This window comes from Vombatus ursinus, unplaced genomic scaffold, assembly GCF_900497805.2.
Source record: "Vombatus ursinus unplaced genomic scaffold, bare-nosed wombat genome assembly UNPS02014778.1, whole genome shotgun sequence".
In the NCBI taxonomy this organism is placed as follows: Eukaryota; Metazoa; Chordata; class Mammalia; order Diprotodontia; family Vombatidae; genus Vombatus; species Vombatus ursinus.
The window spans coordinates 4685400-4709087 of record NW_020954556.1 but is presented as its reverse complement, the minus strand read 5'-3'; the positions used below and the strand labels follow the sequence as shown (position 1 = coordinate 4709087).

The 23688-nt window shown below is 36.4% G+C and overlaps 1 protein-coding gene across 7 annotated transcripts in view; it reads right to left on the bottom strand.

Moving 5' to 3' along the window:
• Positions 1–23688, bottom strand: part of INTS10 (integrator complex subunit 10) — a 45231-nt gene that overhangs the window by 7623 nt on the left and 13920 nt on the right. For 4 of the 7 annotated variants that reach the window (XM_027865281.1, XM_027865280.1, XM_027865275.1 and 1 more), the window contains 6 exons: positions 17922–18078; positions 13266–13348; positions 11903–12055; positions 9336–9444; positions 4440–4519; positions 2354–2516 (listed from right to left, as the gene is read on the bottom strand). In XM_027865281.1, coding sequence (XP_027721082.1) covers positions 2354–2516; positions 4440–4519; positions 9336–9444; positions 11903–12055; positions 13266–13348; positions 17922–18078 — 745 coding nt within the window. The remainder of the gene's footprint in view (positions 1–2353; positions 2517–4439; positions 4520–9335; positions 9445–11902; positions 12056–13265; positions 13349–17921; positions 18079–23688) is intronic. The other 3 variants (XM_027865282.1, XM_027865276.1, XM_027865278.1) reach the window with 1 other exon arrangement.

Here is a 23688-nt window from a genome sequence, read left to right as displayed (position 1 = left end):
TCCTCTGGAAATCTGTATCATCAATTATTCTCTTTTTCTATTATCCTCTCTTTATCCCTGGACTTTTTTCTATCATCCTCTCTTTATCCCTACTACTTAAAAATAAAAAGCTCTCCTCTACTCTTAAAAAAAAATTTCACTTGACCCTTGAAGTTGGGGCCAGGTTGAAAGCTTAACAGAAGAGTTTATATTTGATTCTGGATGCAACATGAAGCCAATGGTGTTGAGCAGGGAAGGGCCAAGGTCAGATCTATATTTAAGGAAAAATCACTTTGGCAGCAGTGTATAGGATGAATTGGAGTGAGGAGATACTTGAGAGGCAAGGAGAACAGTTAACAGGACATTGCAATAATATAAGTGAGAGTGGGCAGCTAGGTGGCGCAGAGGATAGTCTCCTGAAGTCAGGAGGACCGGAGTTCAAATCCAGCCTCAGACCAAACACTTGATACCTACTAGCTGTGTGACCCTGGGCAAGTCACTTAACCCTAATTGCCTTAAAAAAAAAAATATAAGTAAGAGGTGATGAGGACCTGAACTAAGGCAGCAGATGTGTAATTGGAAGGAAATAGTCTGATTTGAGAAGCACTGCAGACTTAGAAATGGCAAGATTTGGCAACTGTTTGAATTTATGAGGAAAGAAGAGTTGAGGATAATGTTGAAATTATGAACTTGGGAGACTGTGTAAAGATGGTGGTACCTTTAATAGAAATAGGAAAATTTGGAAGAGATGAGGGCTGAGGGGGAAGCTAATGAGTTGTTTTGTGCATGTTTAGTTTGAAATGTGTCTGGGACACCTGGTTTGAAATGTCTGATAGGCAGCTGATAATGTGAAACTCAAGCTCAGGGGAGAGACTGGGGCTGAATATAAAGAAATGAGTCATCTGCATAGGGATGATGATTAAACCAATGGGAACTGATGAAGTTACTAAGAGGAAGAAGCGGGTCTGGGCAAAACTTTGGGAAGCAGCCTTCATTAAGGGGAGTGATCTGGACTTTGAGAAAGCAAAGGATACTGAGAAGGCAAGAGAAACCAGGAGAGAGCAGTATCACAAAAATCAACAGAGGAGAGAGTAGCCAGGAAGAGAGTGCTTAACAGCATTAAATGTTGAAGCAGATAGATCAACTGAGGAAAGGCTATCACATTTGGCAATTAAGAGACCACTGGTAGCTTTATAGAAAGTATGTCCAGTCCAGTGCCTACCATATAGCAGAAGCTTAGTAAATGCTTGCTGCGTGGATGCAAGAATTAACTTCAATTTAAAAAAGCTCATGAATAACAACAAACATGCAAAAACTGAGGTAGCTGTTAAAGAAGGTAATGAAGGAATGATGAGTAGCTTAACAACATCTTTTAGGGGATGGATACTCTATGTCAGGAATGGGTACCACTGGGCACAACAGTTAATCACATTTCAAGGGATAGCCAATATCCTAGCAAATGACAAAACTGGTATATTGTGGCTAGATGCAAGGAAGACAGCCACCCCTTGATTAAAAGCAGTTACTGTGAAGAGCATGGGCTGGCTGTAGTGCATGCACTCACAGACTACACGTCCCAGCATGTGAGTGAAGAGTACTGATGCTTCTTATTAAAAGATGACCTTTGGATCACTGCTCCGACATCCTTTACTCCTTCTTTCACATCCTATACTTTCCTGCTTTTGTGCACACTGTTCTTTAAGCCTTTAATGCTTTCCTTTTTATCTCTACTTCATATGTTCCTATGTATCCTTTAAAACCCAGTTCACCTGCCACTTCTTCTATGTAATGTAGCCTTTCCCATTGCCCCATAAATAATCTTTCCTTTCTTGATCATCTAACACCTCTTTTATGCAATGATCACATTTTGTTTTGTATTACAGTTACATTAATGTGTCATTCCCTACACTGGACTGTAAGCTCCATGAGAGCAGGGACCATGTTTTTATTCACCTCTGTATCTTCCCTTTTAGTCAACTGTCTGTACTTTAGAGAACAGGTTTCAAACTAGAAAGCAGCCAGTATTACCTGAACCAGATTAAAATGTAACTGAGATATGTTTAACAAAGTTTATGTTAACTTGTGGTTTTCTAAATCAATATGTGGCCTGCAGAGATCGGTTTCTATTTGAGTTTGACATCATTGCTCTAGAGCAGCTTAATAAATGTTGAAGATAAGACAATCTTTTTCACATCTTTGTCCTATTTTCTCTATTCTTCTTCAGTGATGGTTTTCCAGAAGGGACTGATGAGAATGAGGTGTAAAACTAATTTCTAAAAATTCAGTGCTAAATAAAATACACAATACAAAAGTCATTCTTGAAAAAGAATCTAAAAATTGGCAGAGAGGGCTCCTTAGTATGAAAAAAGGATACTTGTAACATAGTTGAAAAAATTCTCATACTGAAAGTTGCCTTGCTGACAAATTTTATTGACAGCTTTCAAAAACAGGTTTTCTCCACGTGGCCACTCTTGCTGAAGCAACACGATTACATGACCCAATGCCATATCATCCCTGTTATCCGTGAAAGCTCTCAACTGTAAGACAAGGATTTATGCCAAGCAAAAAAAAGAAAAAAAAAGTATATGAAAAGTCATTTAAAAAATACCATCTTAACGTACCCTTGTTTCATACTATAAACTCTATGATAAAAGATACCTACAGAGTATCTGGGAACAAAGCAGTATACTCCCACTTACTGTATGAGTTGAACAGGATCCACTTGTTAAGTTGTATACTCTGAGACTATAACACTTTAACTTTCTATTCCCACAGAAAAAACTCTCTAGAGGGCTCCCCATAAGAACATTAAAACAGAGGCTTTGTCTTGTTATACGAGGTCTCCAGAGGTTGTCAAAGGGAGAAAAATTCACAAGACCACTAAAAACAGCAACTTATTCTAAAACAAATCAGGTAATAATCACTCTATTTCATCTAAGGAGAAAAAAGAACCAAAAACATGATGTATGTTATTTCATCTTCAGCTCATCCATATAAATGCAGATATAATACAGGGCCACGACCCACTGATGGTAGTCCATACATGCTTTCTTTAAAAAAAAAAAAAAAAAAAAAAATCTACCTTTATATTATAGAATTGACATTTAGAAACCATGCAGGAAGTTTCTGCTAAGAAGTCAGTTTGTCAATCAATAAACATTTATTAAGCGCCTATTAAGTTCCAGGCTCTGTGCTAAGGGCTGGGGATACAAAAAGAGGCAAAAGACAGTCCCTAACTTCAAGAAGCTCACAGTCTAGTGGAAATAGATTCTCTCTCTCAATCTAAAGAAGCACGAAATTATAATCTGAATGTCTGAACTAGAAGGGGCTTAATGGTATCCTGTCCAGCCCCCTTCTCACTAAAATGAGGAAAATGTGGTGCTGAGAAGTAAAGTGATTAGCTCAAATTGAGAAAGTATCACCAGCAGCAGAACTGAAACTGAACTCCAGGACTCCCAACCAACCTAAGAAAGGCAGCAGGCCCTTCCCTCCTGAGGCTGCTTCTCCAAATCAGAGCAGTTACCATATATGATGTTACCTTTGAAGACTATCACCTCAACTGACTGAAGCATTAAGTTTTTTTTGTTTTGGTGAGGCAATCGGGGTTAAGTGACTTGACAGGGTCACACAGCTAATTAGTGTCAAGTGTCTGAGGCCAGATTTGAACTTAGGTCCTCCTGACTCTAAGGCCAGAGCTCTATCCACTGCACCACCTAGCTGCCCCCTCATTAAATTATCAGTAACCTGGGTAATTCCCATTAATACTCCAAGCCCCTGAAAGTTCTGGGCTGCAGCCTTTGCTCCAGAGGTAGCTTTACCATTAAACTGCTATTGAGTATGTAATAGAAATTTTGGCTCTGTTATTCACTACTTAAGCCAAGTCACTTATCCCTGACAGACCTGTTCCTTCTTACTTTAGAGATGAAGGATTCAGAATAGATGATCTTTAAGGTTTCTAACAGATACAGCACTCTGGGATGTAAGCAAATAACACTGGGAAGGGATCCCCTCCCTCCTCGCCGCCAGCAAATTATGATGTGAAAAGTACATCTTTTATTTCTAAATTTTAACATTTTAAAAGTAACATGCAAAGATTGAGACATTTTTTGGACATGGCCAATGTGGGGATTTGTTTTGCTTGACTATACAGATTTATAACAGGGGCTTTGTTTTTCTTGTTTTCTCAATATGAAGTGGAAAGTGGGAGGGAGAGAATGCAAACTTTAAAATAAACCTGATTTTTAGAAAAATATTAATATCCACAAAAAATCTTTTCTTTGGAAGAAAATTATTTCTTCCTTAGAGAAATGTTCTTCTTTGTACATAACTGGATAAAATACACATGTAATTAAATGTTATAGAATATATTTGTTCTACTGACTTAACATAATAAAAAATTTTTAAAAATTACAAAATATCTTAAATTAAGCAAGAATCCCAATGAATATCTTTAGGCTTACCTTAAAACAGGCTAACATTAAATGGAGACAATAAGGCATAATAGCCTTATTAGTACAAGGCAGAAGTTTCAAATCTGAACCTAAAAATTAAAAAAAAAAAAAAAAAACATTTGTTAGCTTAAACAAACGCAACTTTATGATGCAAATATTTAAGATGTTTTTGGTCAAAAAGATGAGAGAAGTCACAATTTTAAGGACATACAGCTCTTAACTATCTATGGTCAATAGGAGACTGATAACTGAACTCCAATTCAAAAGCCAACCCTGGTCCCATCTGAGCCTTTTAATAGGGGTATAGTTCTAAATTAAAAAAAAACTTTTTACAAGTAACAAAAAATAGTTTTATTTTCTTTTCTCCCTAGTCCCAAATTCTGCTGAAATCACAAATGAGCTAGCTACATGGCACGCCAAAGTAGGAAGGATGAAGCAGCAATAAAAGAAGTTAGCCTAAGAGTTAGCCTATGTTTTACATCCAGCAGTATATACTCAATGTAAATAACATGTTCAAGTACTTTTAGAACATACAGACTTTTTTTGGGGTAGGGCTTCTTAAAAAAATAAAATTTTTGTTGATATTTTATGTTTCTTATATCACCACAGTATCTCATGTATGTAACCTTGCCCCACCTCCTCACAGAAAGCCATGTCATAAGACAAACAGTATTTTCCAGAAAGGAAAAAAAAGTCTGAAAACACGCACAATGTGTTATGTCTGTGGATCTCCCACCTCCACAGAGAGTTAAGGTTGGGGATGTCCTCTCATATTTCTTCATTTGAATTCCAGTTAATCTGTATAATTTTGCTACATTTACTTTTCAATTTTTGGTGTGTCATTGTTCTTTCCATTTACAATGTTGTACTTGCTGGCTCTCCTTACTTCATTGTGCATGGGTTCATATAGATCTTTCTATGCTTCTCTGTATTCATCACATATCATTTCTTACAGCACAAGAATATATTCCATTACTTTTCTGTACCACAATTTGTTTAGCCACTCCCCAACTGATGGGCATCTACTCTGTTTTCAGTACTTAGCTATCACAAAAAGGGCTGTTATAAATATTTTGGAGTATATGGATACTTTCTTTCCCCCTTTAAATCAATAGTTTCCCTGGATATAAGCCCAGTAATGGAATCTTGAGCTTAATGGGTATGGACATTTTATTCACTCTATTTGCATAATTTCAAATTGCTTTCCAAAATGGTTATACTTCTTCATAGCTCTACCAGCAAAATATTATTTTTCCACAACCCCTCCAACATTGACTATTGCCATTTTTTGTCATTTTTGCCAGTTTGCAGAGTGTAAGGTAAAACCTCAGGGATCTTTTGATGTGCATTTCTTATTAGCAATTTGGCACATCTTTTCTTGTGGTTGAGAATACTTTGCAATTCTTCTTTTGAGAACTGTTTATTCATATCCTTTGACCATTTATCTACTGGGGAGTGGCTATTAGTCTTACATAAAGATATCTGTTAATTGTTTATATATCTTGGATATTAAACTTTTATCAAAAAAACTGATACAAAGATTATTTTCCCATTTGACCACTTCCCTTCTTATCCTAGATGCATTAATGTGCCTATGCATCTTTTCAGCTCAAATTTCCTCTTCTGCTGTAAACATTATATTATGTTCCTTCCATTACTTTATGTTAATCTTTTTTTTTTAAGGTCACATTTTCAGTGGCTCCCTTCTCCTGATTCTGATCCCCTCTTCTTGTCTGATACCCCTTTCCCTTTAGGATTTTATTAGTTTCCCTTTTCTCTCCTGATTTTATGTATGTTTCTCTCCTCTTCCCCCTTTTCCTCCTAGTAGACATCCTCTTCCACTCCTCCCCTTTAGCTAGTCCTGTTCCTGAGATTTTAAATTTAATTTTTTGCACCCCTGTCCAAAAAAGGATTTCCCTCACTCTTTTCATTAACCATCTTCCCTTGCTCCTTACTCTATTTTTTTTTTTTTTGGCAATTGGGGTTAAGTGACTTGCCCAGGGTCACACAGCTAGTAAGTGTCAAGTGTTTGGTCTGAGGTCGGATTTGAACTCAAATCCTCCTGACTTCAGGGCCTGTGCTCCATCAACTGCACCACCTAGCTGCCCCCCTTGCTCTTTACTCTAGACTCTTGTTCTCTGACTCATGACCAATAATTATCTGGTCTTTCTCACACAATCAAAATGTCCAAAATATCCATTCTGGCTTCTCCCTTCTAGGTGCTTTTTGCCACTACTTTTAGGGCTTGTCCCATGGATTTCTCTTTTCCATTGTGCCTCATCCTCAGAACAATGCCAATTACTGCAGATATCAGAAAGGACATTGACCTACAGTAGGGTCTATGACCCATCACAGATCTATACCTTACCATATTGTCCCTTTTGCTGTCCCACTCCTCCAGGGCATCCAACTCCCCCATAACCAGGACAAGTAGACTTTTCAAACAACAAATTCCTCAGGTCTGATCAAGCATAAGGTCTTTATCTCCCTTCAATAACCCTTTCTCTCTCGCCTTTAAAATAGTATTTTATTTTTTCCACTTATGTGTAAAGACAATTTTTAACATTCATTTTTAATAAAATTTTGAGTTCAAAATTTTCTTCCTCTCTCCCTACAGACGGTCAGCAATGTGATATAAGTTTATACATGTGCAATCATGTAAAACCGATTTCCATATTTGTCATGTTGTGGAAGAAGAAATAGTTTGCAAAACAATTCTGGAAAAAACAATAAAGTTAAAATAGTATGCTATTTAATGAGTCTGAATTCAGACTCCATCAGTTCTATCTCTGGATGTGGATAGCATTTTCCATCATGAGTCTTTTGGAATTGTCTTGGATCATTGTATTGCTGGGAGGAGCTAAGCCACTTATAGTGGATCATCACACAATGTGGCTGTTACTGTGTACAATGTTCTCCTGGTTCTGCTCACTTCACTCAGCATCAGTTCATGTAAGTCTTTCCAGGTTTTTCTGAAACTTGCTTGATCATCATTTCTTATAGCACAATAATATTCCATTACATTCATATACCACAACTTGTTCAGCCATTCTCCAATTGACGGACTTCCCCTCAATTTCCAATTCTTTGCCACCACAAAAAGGACTGCCACAAATATTTTTGTACATGTGGGTCCTTTTCCCTTTTTTATGATTTTTTTTGGGATATAGACCTAGTTGTGGTATTGCTGCATCAAAGGGTATGCATAATTTTATAGCCATTTGGGCATAGTTCCAAACTGCTCTCCAGAATGGTCGGATTGCTTCACAACTCCACTAGTGCATTAGTGACTGACCATCTCACCTCACTCATAGGAGCATTTATTAGTGGAACCTCCTCCAAAGGAAGGTCTCTTTCCTTTCCTACCTTTTCAATCTTCCCTACCCTTCCTCTTCATCCAGTCCTTTGTAAGCTGTTTTCTTTCTGAGACCACAGAGGTCATCTTTCCCTCACTGCTAGCCCCTGAATTGGCCCTGGCATATCATTCACTCCTCTCTATCTCCCTCTTCTCCTCTCCCTCTTTATGTACCCTCCCATGTTGAAATATAGTTTCACAAAAAAAGCACTGATTCCTCTGTAGGCAGCGTGTTGATAGGTTCTGCCCATAATACTCTCTATCCACCTCTCCACTGTTAACTCTACCAGATTCCTTTCCAACTCTTCTTTATCCCACATATAGACTTTTTAGATGATTTTTTTTTAATCTAGGTAGCACAGTAGATTGAGTATTAGATATGTAGTCAGGAAGAACTGAATTCAAATCTAGCCTCAGATACTAGCTGTGTGACCCTAGGAAAGTCTCGCTCAGCTTCCTCGTTTGTAAAATGGGGAATAATAATAATAACGATAGCACCTACTTCTCAGGGTTACTGTGAGGATAAAATGAGATAATATTAGTAGAGTGCTTTGCAAACCTATAAATGCTACCTATTATTATTTCAGCCATTATTAATAGGATAGTAGTCACCAAGGGAAGCATAACATGGATTATCTATAACCCTAGCTATCAAGGCCCTTGGACTTCACAGAAAAATACAGTCACACTCATTTAGTAGACCTCAGAAATACATATACAGTATGGAAGCTCACTGGCATAAGTACCACACATGTAAAATAGTCTTCCAAATACCATCCTTATTACTTAATGTGTTCAAAGGGATCACAAACTTTAAGAAGTGTCCATGGGGGGTGGTGGTGGTGTTGTCAGATTTGTGATTTCATTGGTAGAAACTCCCCCCAAGAATGCAGTTGTCAATGCAGACCAGCAGCACGGCTGTGATTTGTAATCTTAGAGAGTTGCTTCAAACACAGAGAAATCAAGTGCCTTGATGATGGTCACAGGGCTAGTAAATGTCAAAGGTGGAACCTGAAGTCAGGTCTTTCTGACACTAAGAATGGTCCTTTATCCACCATATCCAACACTACTTCTCTCTTTTCAGAGAGGTATGGCATGATAGACAGAGTCCAGAAAACCTGGGTTTAAATCCTACCTCTGACACATACTAGCTATGAGAACTTGGGCAAGACATTTAATCTTCATATGTCTCTAGTAACTTACTAGGACTTACTAAGTCACAGATGAGTTGTAAGCTGTAAAAAAAATTAAGGGAATTTAAATACACAAAACTGTCAAGTCTTGTAGGACTAATAATAATGTTATTTTACTAATAATTTTTTTTTAAGGCAACTGGGGTTAAGTGACTTGCCCAGGGTCACACAGCTAGTAAGTGTCAAATGTTTGGTCTGAGGCCAGATTTGAACTCAGGTCCTCCTGACTTCAGGGCCAGCGCTTTATCCACTGTGCCACCTAGCTGCTCCATTAATAAATGTTAAAAAGCATTCTTAATTCCCTTGAGACCTAAAATTAAACAAAAATAATATCCAAACTTAAATTTTCAACCTTACCTTTTCTAAACTTAGATTTTACTTTAGAAGGTTCCTCATGAGGTTTGCCTCCATCTTGAATGGGAAGTACCATGTAACACATAAGATCCAGAATTTTTTCACATGTCAACTAAACAGAAAAAAAGTGTATATATTTACATAAATATGTCTACATATATAGTCACATGTAAATACATGCATATATATTAATCTGAAGCTGTCCTAAAAAAAGACTCAAATTACATATCAGCAGTGCAAAAATCAAGGGAAACACAGGGTAAAAAAATGTATATCTGAAGGCTTTGGCCCCATCCCATAATAAATGTGTATTCTCTTTATGGGACTATCACACTGTTTATGAGGAAACTAAGACTAAAATTAAATCAGTCTAGTTTTCCTCTTTGAGGGAACAACATCCATCCTTTCGAGTAACAATGCCAAAACATAAAAATATATAAGCCAAGAGACCAACAAATGTTTACTGACTGCTTGATATGTAGGTAAGATTGTACTATTCAAATATATGTAAATCAAAAAACTTTCACATTTCTATAGCAATCTAATAAGATTTTAAAAGTATTTTTCTCACAATGATTTAATGAGGTAGGCATTTATTCACAGAAGACATACAAAATATGAGCTAGTGTGTAGCAGGAACTATACATGCTCTTGGAATTCAGCAAAAGAGAATCCAGTGCAGACTAAAATTGAAGAGCAAATTACATGGAAGGGATGAGATGTGAAATAGCCTTTTGAAGGGTGGACAGGATAGAAAGGAAAAGTATCTGGTTGGTTTCCCAACCTCAAGTCTCTTCCTACTCCAGTCTACCCTCCACTTAGCTATCAAATTAATCTTTCCAAAGTGCAGGTCTGACTATGTCACCCCTCCTCCTCAATAAATTCTAGCAGCTCCCTACAGCATGCAGGATCAAATATACAACCCCTTATCTATCATTCTAAGTCCTTTATAATCTGGCCCCTTCCTGCCTTTCCAGTTTTCTTATACCTTACTTGCACCATCCCATCCCCTCATGTACTCAGTGATTCAGCAGTACTAGCCTCTTCCTTCCCTCCTGCCTTCTTAGTAAGTGGCAAAGGCAGGACTCAAACCTAGACTCCATGACACAAAATCCAGTGCCATTTTTACTACACAATGGTGCCTCCCTGATAAGTACAATCACCTGATTCAATTCAACTCCAAGTTCTAGCAAACACCTATTATTATTACTGTTGTTGTTAATGATAATAATAGCTAATATTTATATAGCATTTACTATGTGCCAGGCACTATGCTAATCACTTTACAATGATTATCTCATTTGAGCTTCACAACAATCCTGCATGGTAGGTCCCCATTTTACAGATAAAGAAATTAAGGCAAACAGAGGTAAGTGACTTGCCCAGGCTCACACAGCTAGTGAGCGTCTGAGGTTAGATTTGAACTCAGGTCTTCTTAACCTCATGCCATATATTCCATCCTCTGCAACACAAGCTGCCTATAGGCATATCAGAAAACAGGGCTATAATGTTGAATGGTTAAGGCAGGAAGTGAGAATGCCAGTTCTCAGTTTGGAGTAATTGAAAGAGTATTGGATTTGGAATCAGTGGACTTGGGTTTAAATCTCCTCTCTGTTACTATGTGACTTTGAGTAAGTCATTCAACCTTTTTGGGCCCCACTTTCCTCATCTATAAACTGAGGGACTGGACTAAATATCCTCCAAGGTCTCTGATCCTATGAGTTTCATCTTGAACTAGTTAACAATATGAAATGATTATTCCCTCTCTAAATTTCATCCTTTACCCTTTAAGGGCTCCAGTCTTACCTACTCAAGGAAGTATTATTCTTCATAGACTACTTTAGCCAACCACAGTGATCTTTCCCTTCTCTTATCATCAATTACATTCAGAGACTAACACGTGACTTTTCATTTGAAAAGTATCTTACGTGGATTTCTAATGGTTTCAAGTTGTTTCAAGTGGGGCATCTGTATCCCCCAACTAAGTTATAAGCTTCTTAAGGGCAAGGATCATGTTGTCTTATACTTCAATGTTCCCCAATCAATCAATAAACATTTACTAAATACCCACTAAAGGCCAGACACTGTGTTAAGTGCAGGAGATATAAATACAAGACAAAAAAGGAAGTCTTTGCCCTCAAGAAGATCATAGGTTCATTAAACACTTGGTTAACTGAATGGCATAATTAAAGAACCATTTTAAGAAGATATACTCTGAGGTGACTGAAAGGAAGAGAGACCAGAAACAAGGAAATTAAGTAGAAGCAGGTAAAGCAGTCAATATATGAATTTAAAGGAATCTGATGTAGGTTGGTATTAGTGGGAACAGAAAGGACAGGAGCAATCTGAAAGATAATGTGAAGCAAGAATCCAAAAACTGGTGATGTATTAGATATAGGTAATGAAAAAGAACAGTCAAAGATGATTTCAATGTTTTAGGTCTAAAGGCCTAGAACTTTGTAAAGACGCAGTTAAACTAAGTGAGAAAAATAACATTGTCTGACAACGTAATAGTGCCAGAAATGGTTAAATGCATTTGTGGGTATGTTCAGAAAACACACGGTACTTACTCTGTACTCCCCAAGAGCAAAGTGACAAGTTGCTAACTGGATGAGTGCCCTTTGATGCTCTAGTGTTCCTTGTCCAGTAATCTGCTGTTGAGGATGTGATCCCTGAAGAGCGGCTAAGTGATGTAGGCTGGCTATTGCCTTTTTATACTGCCCCTTAAAAGCCACAAAAGGTGGAAATAGTATTTATAGAAAAGGATAAAAACCTTATTTTATAAAAAATTTCCAGCATCAATCAGGTAGAAATAGCCTAGTAATTGTAAATAACTGGTTACGCTTTGACCTTCTGGTGAGTCGCAAGGCAGTTCTGGAATGCCATTATTTATAGCTACACAGAGTTTATAGAATCTCACCTAAAAGGCATAGAGGTTTTCTCTTCTAGACTCAATGAGTCTTACAGTTTAATATAATCACATAACCTCTGGAAAACTGTAATTACCACTTCTAGCCTTTAGGGGGTATAAGCCACCAAAGAACCAAAGATCTGAGATCAAACACAATCTCCAAAATGAGTTTATGCTCTAAGAGACACAAATGTAAAAGTTAGTCAGAGCAAGTACAATTACTATCACCATCTTCTTTACATGTGGTCATTCACACAAAGAAAGAGAAAATCAAATGACCATTAAAACAATTTCTTCCTTTAAGTTATCATTCCTTAATTATTCATTCACCTTTGTACTTCTGACTTTTTTCTCCATTTTATTTAGATCATTTACTTTCCTTATTTTTCTGTAAGCCAGAGAACCTTTATAAAATTAGTTAAAATGATCCAAGTCCATATGAACCTCAGCTCTTTAAATTATTTAATTATATTTATATATAATATAAAATTATATTATTAAAATTATTTAATCATTAATTATTTAATAAATATTAATTATTTAATTACAAACATAATAAACTTAATTGTCCTTCCTCCCTGCTCTCCTCACTATTGCCAAGCACAATATTCTTCTTCTACCTTATTCTTTGATCATTTACTTTCCTTACTTTAAGATTAGATGATTCAGGTCTAAGATCACAAAGGCCATACCTCAGCAGATAAAGGTCTAGAAAGTCACTCTTCTACTTCAAAAAAACCCCCAAGGTTTTTTTTTGTGATAGGTTTAGGGCAGTTTGTTTTTTCCTCACAGTGGAAAGATATTTATATTTATAGTTATAGTTATAGATAACAAAAGATTTATATATTACTGTTCACATGAATGGAGAACTCTGTATCAATGGACTATACTTATCTCACCTATGAATGGGCAATATTTAAAAGTAAATGTAGATCATTTGATAGTATAACAAAATCCTGCACTCATTAAAATACAATAGAAGCAAAATCTGTACAAATGGAATTTAGTATGGTTCATTTTACCTGATAGATAATCATGTCAGTGAGAAAGATGCGTAGCCAAAGCCAGGTATCTGTTTTCCATGCTAAACATATTCTTGTAAATTCTGTGGGAAAAAAGGAAATTTACAGAAAAGAATATGATTATTTAACCTTGATTTCTTTCTTTCTTTCTTTCTTTCTTTCTTCTTTTTTTTAAGGCAATTGGGGTTAAGTGACTTGCCCAGGGTCACACAGCTAGTAAGTGTCATGTGTTTGGTGTAAGGCCAGATTTGAACTCAGGTCCTCCTGACTTCAGGGCCGGTGCTCTATCCACTGCCCCACCTAGCTGCCTCTAATCTTGATTTCTAAAGCAACATCTAAAAGTCTGATTGGTCATACAGGGAAATAAAGAACAATAATACTAAACATTTTAATTTCTATTCACTTATCTTTCTAAATATGTTGTTGCTTTTACAGAACTGTTTTCATTCAGGAAAAATTACAATACACAATGATCCCAAATTATCTTCCAAATTTAAAATTTACAGAACACTCTTACAGAAATGTTACATTTACATTTTACTAAAATTTTAAGCACGCGAAGGAAATTGTGGGAGACAAAAAATAAATGCTCGTCAATTAATACATGTGTGTGTTCAAAAAAATTTTACTTTTTTTTCTTTTTTTTTTTTTGGTGAGGCAATCAAGGTTAAGTGACTTGCCCAGGGTCACACAGCTAGCAAGCGTCATGTGTCTTCGGCCAGATTTAAAAAAATTTTAAAGGACATGCTGCTTCAAAATTTCAGAATGGGCTAGCAATCTGATCACACATTCACACTAGCATTTTACCACTGCCACAGACAGCTATGTGAGCCAAAGGCCTATATAGCCAGTCCCCAGTTTATGAATAGGCCATATTCCAAAAGTCTGAAGGCGGGTTTTTGGAAATCAGGTCACCCACAAAATCAATATGATAAATGATGGCTGGCATCCTACAAAAGCCTACTTATCCTATAGTGGACTAATAACACTACAACAAAAAAACAACCATATGCAATAGTGTTTGTACAGGCAAATAAATAAATGAGTAACTTTGAGAAAAGGATTAAGTATATATTCATCCTGATAAGATAATTCCCATCATTCTGCCTGCTTTTGGAGTTGCTTTCATTGAGCCCAAGAAATACGGCTTTACATCCTAATATTTTTATTCGGCTACAAAAAGTACTTTTAGCCACTTGATAACAGTTCACTGAACATTAAAAATAACAGAATAATAGTAGGAGTGACTTGTTCTTGGACCATTTGCATCCACTCCATGGAACAAGACAATGATGATGACGATGATGAAAACAAGTATTAATGATAGCTGGTATTTATATAGCACTTGAAAGTCTGGAAAATATGTACATTATCTCATTGATCCTTAGAATAACTCTGTGAGGTTGGGATTACAGGTGTTAGTCACTCCCACTTTATAGATAAAGAAACTGAGGCTCAGAGTGGTCAGAGGACTTGCCCATGATCACACACTGACAATGTGACAGAGACACAATCCAAACCCAGATCTTCAGAGCTCCAAGTCCAGCACTCTATCCACTACACCATGCTTCCTTCTGAAACATGTTCCACAGCTGCACAGTTCCAATCTGATATTCCAGGAATCCATCTACCTCTTACCCTAGCAATGGGGCTGGTGACACAAAGGATGGAGAACCACCAAGGTGAGCTGGAGATTCTAACACAATGAAGCAAATTTTACCTCACCAATGCCAACTGATACTTGGTAGGACAAAATTTATAACTAGAATATGGCTCTAGAGTATGCCTTATTAAAAAGAAACACCTTAGACTGGGGTTGGGGGGAAGGAAATGGAGTAGAATTATATTAAGAAGATATATTCATGTGAGGAAATCCAGGAAAAGGATGGAGTGGGGAAGAATGGGCATCAAGGTAAGGAAAGTTTGGGTAAAGATCTATGGAGGAAAAAACAGAAATGATATTGTCTTGGGAATATATCATGGACTACCTAGACAGGAGGGAATAGATAAAAAATTACAGAAATGGATTATAAGCTATGCGTGGAACATACGCATGCTATGGTAGTGATGGCATATTGTTATCATGTGGACATCTTTTGGTGCTCTCTTTCAAAATCAGAGTAATAATTCTTTGGCCTACTTAATGATAATTTCATTATTCAAAAGCGGTAGATAAAGCAACAAGCAGAAGTGCTCTTTGATACTTAGTTCTCACCACCAAGGTAAAGTTGGCTGGTGAAGTAGAAATGAGTGGACCTTTAGGGGAAGTGCCCACTCCATCTCAGAATTCATCCAAAGAAGAGAGGGAAGATGGGCTGATTCTGACAAGCACCCTAGATTTTAGGAGAACAAATGTCAAAGCATTCAAAGAAAGAAGAAACAAGATTATATGACTAAAAGTTTTACAGGGGAAGTTAATTCAGGATTTATGGAAGTTCTCAAGCATGAAATTCTAAAAACAAATAGAAAATCAATTCTGATGAGGAGGAAAAAGGGGAACTATCTATAAAATTACAGACAGTGAACATTTTATCCTACCTATTCCTCAACCTATTTTAATGGAAAAAACAAAAACAAAAAACAAAAAACACCACAAACAAACAAGACAAACCAAACCAGAATAAACAAGCAAGGGCAGTTAATGGAGGATGAACATAAAAGTACGATACTATAGTATTTATACTCTGCAATGGAGAATGCTGTAAGAATAATGTAATGATAGAAAAAAATCAGAAAGAGTTGAACTTGGTAAGGAACGCAAAAGATGAGAAAAAAGACAATTTTTAAGGAAAAATAAAATGATTGGATGGAGATGGCAGAAGACAATTATCAGCAACAACTTTTATCTTGCCTGTCTTCTCTGCCCAGGATCTTTGCAAAAGAATGGACAGAACAACGTGGATAATAAAGAGAAGAAACCTAAAAGTAGTGAAGAGAGCACCTAGACGTCCTCAAAGAGTTCAAGTCACCAGGTCCAAGACACAGAAAGAATCTGATGTTTTGACTGCTGAGTCACTATCAGCAATGCCTGAAATGGGAAAGACACTATGAGCCTGGAGTAGGGTGAAATATTCTAATTTTCAAAAATATGAAAGAAGGTAAAGTCTTCAAATTATAGATTAGTGACCATGACTTTGATTCCTGGTAAAATTCTAGAACATGATATTAATAAAGAAACATCTATAAAAGAAAGCAGTAATCACTAAGAAATAAAGTAAATCATGCCACATTTACTTCATTTCCCTTTGAAAAATGTCAGGGAATTTGTATGTCAAGGAAATTCTGTAAGTTGGAATCTAGTTTACCAAGATTTTGGTAAAGCATTGAACAAAAGTTTCTCATACTGTTCTCATGGACAAGACAGAAAGATGTGGACTGACAACAGGAAAATAAGTGGGAATCTGTAATTAGTTAAATAACCATACCAAAAAGAATAAATATTATTGGGTCAATATTACCATGGAAACTGGCATCTAAATGAATCTGTCATTGACTCTGTAATAGTAAACATTTTTATTAATAACCTGAATTAAGGCATTATCAAGTTTACAAATGACATAATACTTGAAAGGAAAACTAATGTGTTATACAACAGGATCCACAAAAACGTCAACAAGCTACAGTTCTGGGCTGAATGTAACAAGATGAAATTTAAGAGGGATAAATGTACAGTCCTGTACTTTGGTCCCAAAAATTAGCTTCATAAGTGTAAGAAGGAAGAAACATGGCTAGATAGCATTTGATCTGAAAAAAGATATGGGGATTCTGGTGAACTGCAAGCTCTGTAAGAATCAAATATGATGGAGCAATAGTGTACAGAAAAAAGTAGGTGATAGTCCCACAGTATTCTTCTCCGATCAGACTAAATCTGGAGTATTGTGTTGAGCTCTAGGCACAATAGTTTAAAGAATTCACTGGCAAGCTGGGCAACACCCAGAGTATGGTGGCCAGGACAGTGGAGGATATCCTTAGATCTTATACAAAGATTGGTTGAAGAATCTTAGAATATTCCATCTGGAGGAGTTTAGGAGGGATACCAAGTAACAGCTGTGCAAGGGAGGCCAGTAGGTGAATAGTATTATTGGTTATACTGTGATGTAAAAGAAGGAATCATTCTGCTTCCAAAAAATTCAGTAAAAATGGTCATGGTCAGGAAATCCATGGTAAAGGAATCTGTAAACAATGTTCAGCAATTCTACTTTTCACTACAATATAAACCTTTCCCTCTACCTTATTTTCATAAGCTGCTCCCAACTCCACCTCCACCCGAAATGGCAGGTTACAATTATAGATATGCCTATTTTTAGGAAAAAGTGTGGGTAAAGGTGTGAAGCTCAAAGTATTAAGCATTTATTCTATTGTATATTCAACCACATATGTCCTGGAAGAGCCATCAGAGAATAAGAAAGAACAAAAGACCATAGCAAATAGGGAAAAGAATTGGAGGGGGAAGGACAAAAATATGAAAGTGTTTATACAACAAACACTCTTGAAAATCATCATGTACAGCCAAGAAATAGCATTTTAAAACCACAAAGCAACATTAGCAATGGATGATTTCTGTTCAAAAATGAAAAAGGCCAATCACTGTACAGCCCCAACTAGGCACTGTTGAAATATCACACACAAGCAGTACAATGTGAGAACATTCCTTACCTTTATCAAGGAAATCCAGGGAATAGAGCAATTCCCAGCTATCACGTGCCAATTTGAAACTTTCCAGGACTTCAACTGAATTGACAAGCTCTGCTTTATTAACTACAATGTGCCGGCCTCTTCCTTTCCCTGAACATTCTTCATCATCAGAACTCTGCTTTAAAAAAATATGAATAATGTATTTAATTCAACCTTCTATAACTAACATCTATTCCATATTACTTTTTCAACAAATGTGTTGCTCTTATTTCTGGATATTGCAAAGATAGCACATTATAGATTAGAAACAGAGAAGATTAGATAAGAGGCTAATTTCAATTCTTCAAAGATTTATTAAGTTCCTAATGCATGGTTTCATCATGATTAACTCTGTGTCTCTAATAATAAAATCATGCTGAGGGAACAGAGGACAGGAGTGGAGAATGAGAGCTGTCTCCAAGTACTTAAAGGGTTTTCATGTGGAAGAATATTTGAATTTGCTCTGCCTTGCCCCAGAGGGTAAAACTAGAAAGGATCAATATAAGGAAAAATTTCCTAACATAGACAACGATCCAAAAGTTAAATGGGTTGTCTTAAAAGGCAGTAAGTTTCTCTCATTAGAGGTGATCTGGTAGATGCCTTGTATAGAGTAGATTGATTTGAGACTGATAACTTTTTAAGAAGATTGTAGCAGTGAGTCCTGTTTAGATGTGGACAAAAACCAGGTTTGACAGCCTTATGACTCAGATTCAATACTACAGTAAACAAATAAAGATATAATAATATGAAAAAAATATAATAAAATAAAAAAATAATATGTAGGGAGTTCTCCACCTCCTAGCAATTAAGTCTTGAAAATTAAGCTTCTATAACAGTGAAAGATCTTAACCTTTAAAATCTAGACAAATCCAACCAGAAGGTAAACAAGAAAGAAGTTAAGGAACTAAATAGAAATTTGGAAAAATTAGATATGGTAAATTTCTGACAACTACTGAATGGGAATAGAAAGGAATTTACATACTGTCATACATGGTACTTAAAAAAAATTGACCATGTGTTGGGGCACAAAGACCTCTCCAAAAATAAAGTAAAGCAGAAATATTAAATTTATTGATCCCAATGCAATAAAATATATATATTCAATAAGGGGTTTAAAAGAAAGGTTTAAAATAGTAATTAGAGACTAAAGAACTGGTGGTCAAAGAACAAATTACAAAAATTAACAGAAAATTTCAATGAACAAAGAAACAATTTAGCAAAACAGGGAATCCGTCTAAAGTAATTCTTAGGGGAAAATTTATAACTCTAAATGCTTTTATTAACAAAAAAGACAAAAAGTAAGAAAATAAACGGCTATTTACAAAAAAAAAAAAAAAGGAAAACCAAATTGTACATATCGAAATGGAAAAAAAAATCCCACAATAACTGAAAAGGAAACAAAAGAAATTATCAGAAAGTATCTTGCCCAATTATATATGTCTATAACTTAGAGGAAATGGATGAGCATTTACAAAAAATATAAAATAACCTGTTAACAAAAGAAGAAACAGACTATTTAACTAACCCACCATCAATAAACAAACAAATAGATAAAACTGAACAAGCCATAAATGAACTCCCAAAGAGGAAAAAAAAACTCCAAGGTCAAATGGATTATAAGTAAATTCAACCAAATATTAAAAAATTGATTTATAATCTGAAAAGTAGAAACCTTCCAATCTCTTACTATGATATGAAGATGATTTTGATACCTAAACCAGGGAGAGACAAAGCAGAGAAAGAAAACTAAAGACCAGTATTTCCTAAAGAATACTGATACAAACATTTTAAACAAAATATAACCAAGCAGTCTACCACAATATATTAGAAAGATTATATACTACGACCAGGCTGAGTTTATACCAAGAATGCAGGTTCAGCATAAGGAACACTATAAATATAGTAAGCCATGTTAATAATATATATAATAAAAAAACCATGATAATATCAATAGATGCTGAAAAAGGTTCTGTCAAAATTTAGTACTTATTTCTATTAAAAACTCTAGAAAGCATAGGCATAAATGAAATTTTCTTTAACATAGTAAATAATATCTATATAAATTCAAGAGCAAAGACAACAACCAACCAACCAACCAATGAACAAATGTAGGTCGCCTGTGAGCTCCTCCAGAACAGGGTCTTTTACTTTTCTTTGTATCCCCAGCTGTTTAGTATTATGACTGGCATATAGTAGGTGCTTAATACTTATTACTGAACGACTGACTTGCACAGGGTCACAGAGATGGTAAAAGTCAGATCATCTTGGGTAAAGTGACATTTCCACAAGATTTAGGGATTAGCTATTCTATCCTTGATCTTCTCTTGTGATTTTATGTGCTTTATGCACCATGGTAGTCTTCTACTCTGTGTGTCCTGTTGTCAAGGGTAGGAAATCAGAATGAAAAAGTTTTTTATCAGCAGTGTTAACTAAGACTTTGAGATAAAAGAAAAGAGCAGTGGCAGGTAAGAGAGCAGAACTCATGGAACTACAGGGAAGGTACAAGTCAAACGAAGGTGAGTAATAGAGGGCCTCAGATATGGCTGCTTGTTATATCCCCAACCAAACTTGGGTCAGCAAACTATTTGGCCCAGAGGCCCAAGAATGATTTTTACATTTTATCTTTTTTTACATTAATCTTTTATGGTATTTAAAAATGTAAAAACCATTCTTAGCTCAGAGGCTATACAAAATCAGGAAGCAGGTAGATTTGGCCCTTGAGGTAATAGTTTGTCAACCCCTGGTATGTGGATAGAGAGCCAACTTCAGAATTAGGAAGACATACTCAAGTCTGACACATACTGGCTGTGTAACTCTGGGCAAGTCACTTAACCTCTAAGTGTCCCAGGTAACTCTAATACTATAAATTGTAGAACAGATTTTTCCATCGATAGAGGGAGCTTCCTTACAAAGAAATTATAGCTCTGGACTGAAAAAAAAATCAATAAAGAATGAACTTGGATCCATCTCTCATGCTATACAAAGCAATAAGTTCCTGTTGGATAAACAAATTAATAATTTTTAAAACACTAGAATAAAACAGAATATATTTATTCCAGTTAGGGAGGGAAGATAATTCTTGATTATTAAAGAAATGTAGGATATTATCAGTGAGAAGATGGATGTGTTTGAGTATATACACATTTTAAAACTGGTTAATATTTTATTACATTTCACTGTACAAAAGGAAAGTGAAAAACAACTGATTTTAAATAATCTTATTATTCAAAAGAGGGAAAGAACTGATACAAATTCATGAAATCAGTCCCAAGATTCTACTTGGTAAATAGTCAAAGGCAATAGATAGTATATCATCATACGTGAAAATCACACTTGTTCTTAACGAAATGCAAATTAAAATTTTATCATTACACACTTATTAAACTGAGAAAAGCAGGCAAAGAAGTGATGGCTCCCCAAGGGTCTGTCCTGCTCTCTTTCTCTTTCCCCTGCATACTCTCTCTCTCTCTCAGTGATCTAAGCAGCAACCATGTGTTCAATGACCATTTCAACGCTGGTGACTCCTAGATCCAGTTCACTCAGCCCTAACTTCTCTCCTGGCCTACAGTCGTGCGTCACAACTTCCCTCCTCCTGGACGTCTCTAACTAGACGGCCTGCAGGCACCTCAAACTCAGCATGTCCAAAACAGCACTCTTCACTTTTCTTACAAAAGCTTCCCCTCCACCTCCAAACTTCCCTATTACTATCAAGCAATCCTGAGGGAAAGACAGGAAGCAGCACGTGCTAGAAAGTCAAAGCCACCACCACTTTGACCACCATTTCCTCTTAGACCCTGTGAAAGACACTTCAGGACCCTGAACTCAAAGAGTCTCTGACCATTTATCAGTTGGGGAATATTCCAAAGGATATGAACAGGCAGTTCTCAGAAGAAACTAAAGCTGTCTATAGTCATATGAAAAAATGTTCAAAATCACTTGATTAGAGACTCAAAATGACTGTGAGGTACCACATCACACTTATCAGACTGGCTAACATGACAAAACAGGACAATGATAAAGGTTGCAGATGATGTGGGAAAATTGGAACACTAATACATTGTTGGTGGAGTTGTGAAACGATCCAACCATTTTGAAGAGCAATTTGGTGTGATGCCCAAAGGACTATAAAATCGTGCATACCCTTTGACCCAGCAATACCACTTCTTGGTCTGTATCTCGAAAAAAAATGGGAAAAGGACCCACATGTACAAAAATATTTATAGCAGTTCTTTTTGTGGTGGCAAAGAATTGGAAATTGAGAGGACGACCATCAACTGGGGAATGGCTGAACAAGTTGTGGTATATTATTATAATGGAATACTATTGTGCTATAATCAATGATGAGCAGGCAGACTTCAAAAAAACTTGGAAAGACTCACATGAACTGATGCAGAGTGAAATAAGTAGAACCAGGAGAACGGTGTACACAGTTAACAGCCACATTATGGGATGACCGACTTTATGATAGACTTGGCTCTTCACAGCAATGCAAGAATCTAAGACAACTCCAAAAGATTCATGATGGAAACTGCTATCCACACCCAGAGAAAGAAATATGGAGTCTGAATGCAGATGGAAGCATATTATTTGCTCTCCTCCTTTGTTGTTTTGTTTTATTGCTTCATTCTCGTGGTGCCTCCCATTAGTTCTAATTGTTCTTTACATCATGATTAATGAGAAAATATGCTTAACAAGAATGTATATGTAGAGCCTATATTAGATTGTATGCCGTTGGGAGGGGGAAGGGAAAGGGATGGGAAGAAAATTTAAAACTCAAAATCTTTTGGATTTTAATGTTGAAAACTAAAAATAAATAAATTAAAACAAACAAAAAACAAACAAAAAAAAGTCTTTGGAATAGTAATGCTTCCAGCTCAGAGTCCACAGCCATCATAATTAGAAGCAACCTTTGGGAAGATGTAGCTTTGCAACCGTCCTGTAGATGCTATAGTAACATTTATTAAAGACCCAGAAAAAAGTTCTTGACACTAACATCTTTGGCACTGTTCAATGGTTCAACATGAGAAAATGATAGTACTTCACCAGTGAAAATGACATTAAAGAAGAGTCATTACTATCTGCTTTGCCACTGCACCCAGAGGATCACAAGACATTTCCATTTCACTTGTAGCTGACACCTACTACCTTTGAAGTCTCCCCCTTTAGAATGTGACCTCCTTCAGAACAGGGACTCTTTCACCTTATTTGTACCGCCAGGGCTTTGTATATTTGCTGTACAGTCATTTAATCGTGTCCAACTCTTCACGACCCTGTGGACCATACTGAACATAGTTTCTGGGTTTTTGTTTTGTTGTTTTTTGGTTTTTTTTTGGCAAAAATACTCAAGTGATTCGTCATTTCCTTCTCCAGTGGATTATGGCCAAGAGAGGTCAAGTGACTTGTGCAGGGTCACACAGCTAGTAAGTATGAGGCTGGATTTGAACTCAGGTCTTCCTGACTCCAGCCCAGTGCTCTATCTACTGTACCACCTAGCTGCCTCCTTTTGTACACAGTGTTTAATAAATGCTTCTTTCATTCATTCAAGGACCATCACCTTAATTTTGTCTCTTCCTTGATTCTCACTCATACTCATCCAATACTCAATCTGTTGCCAAATCGTGTTGTTTCTACCTTCACAGCTCTTTTATATGTCCCTTTCTCTCCATTCACACAGCCACCACCCAAGGCCCTCATCACCTCATACCTGGACTCCTGCAATGCCTTCTGGTTGGTCACCCTGCCTTATGGC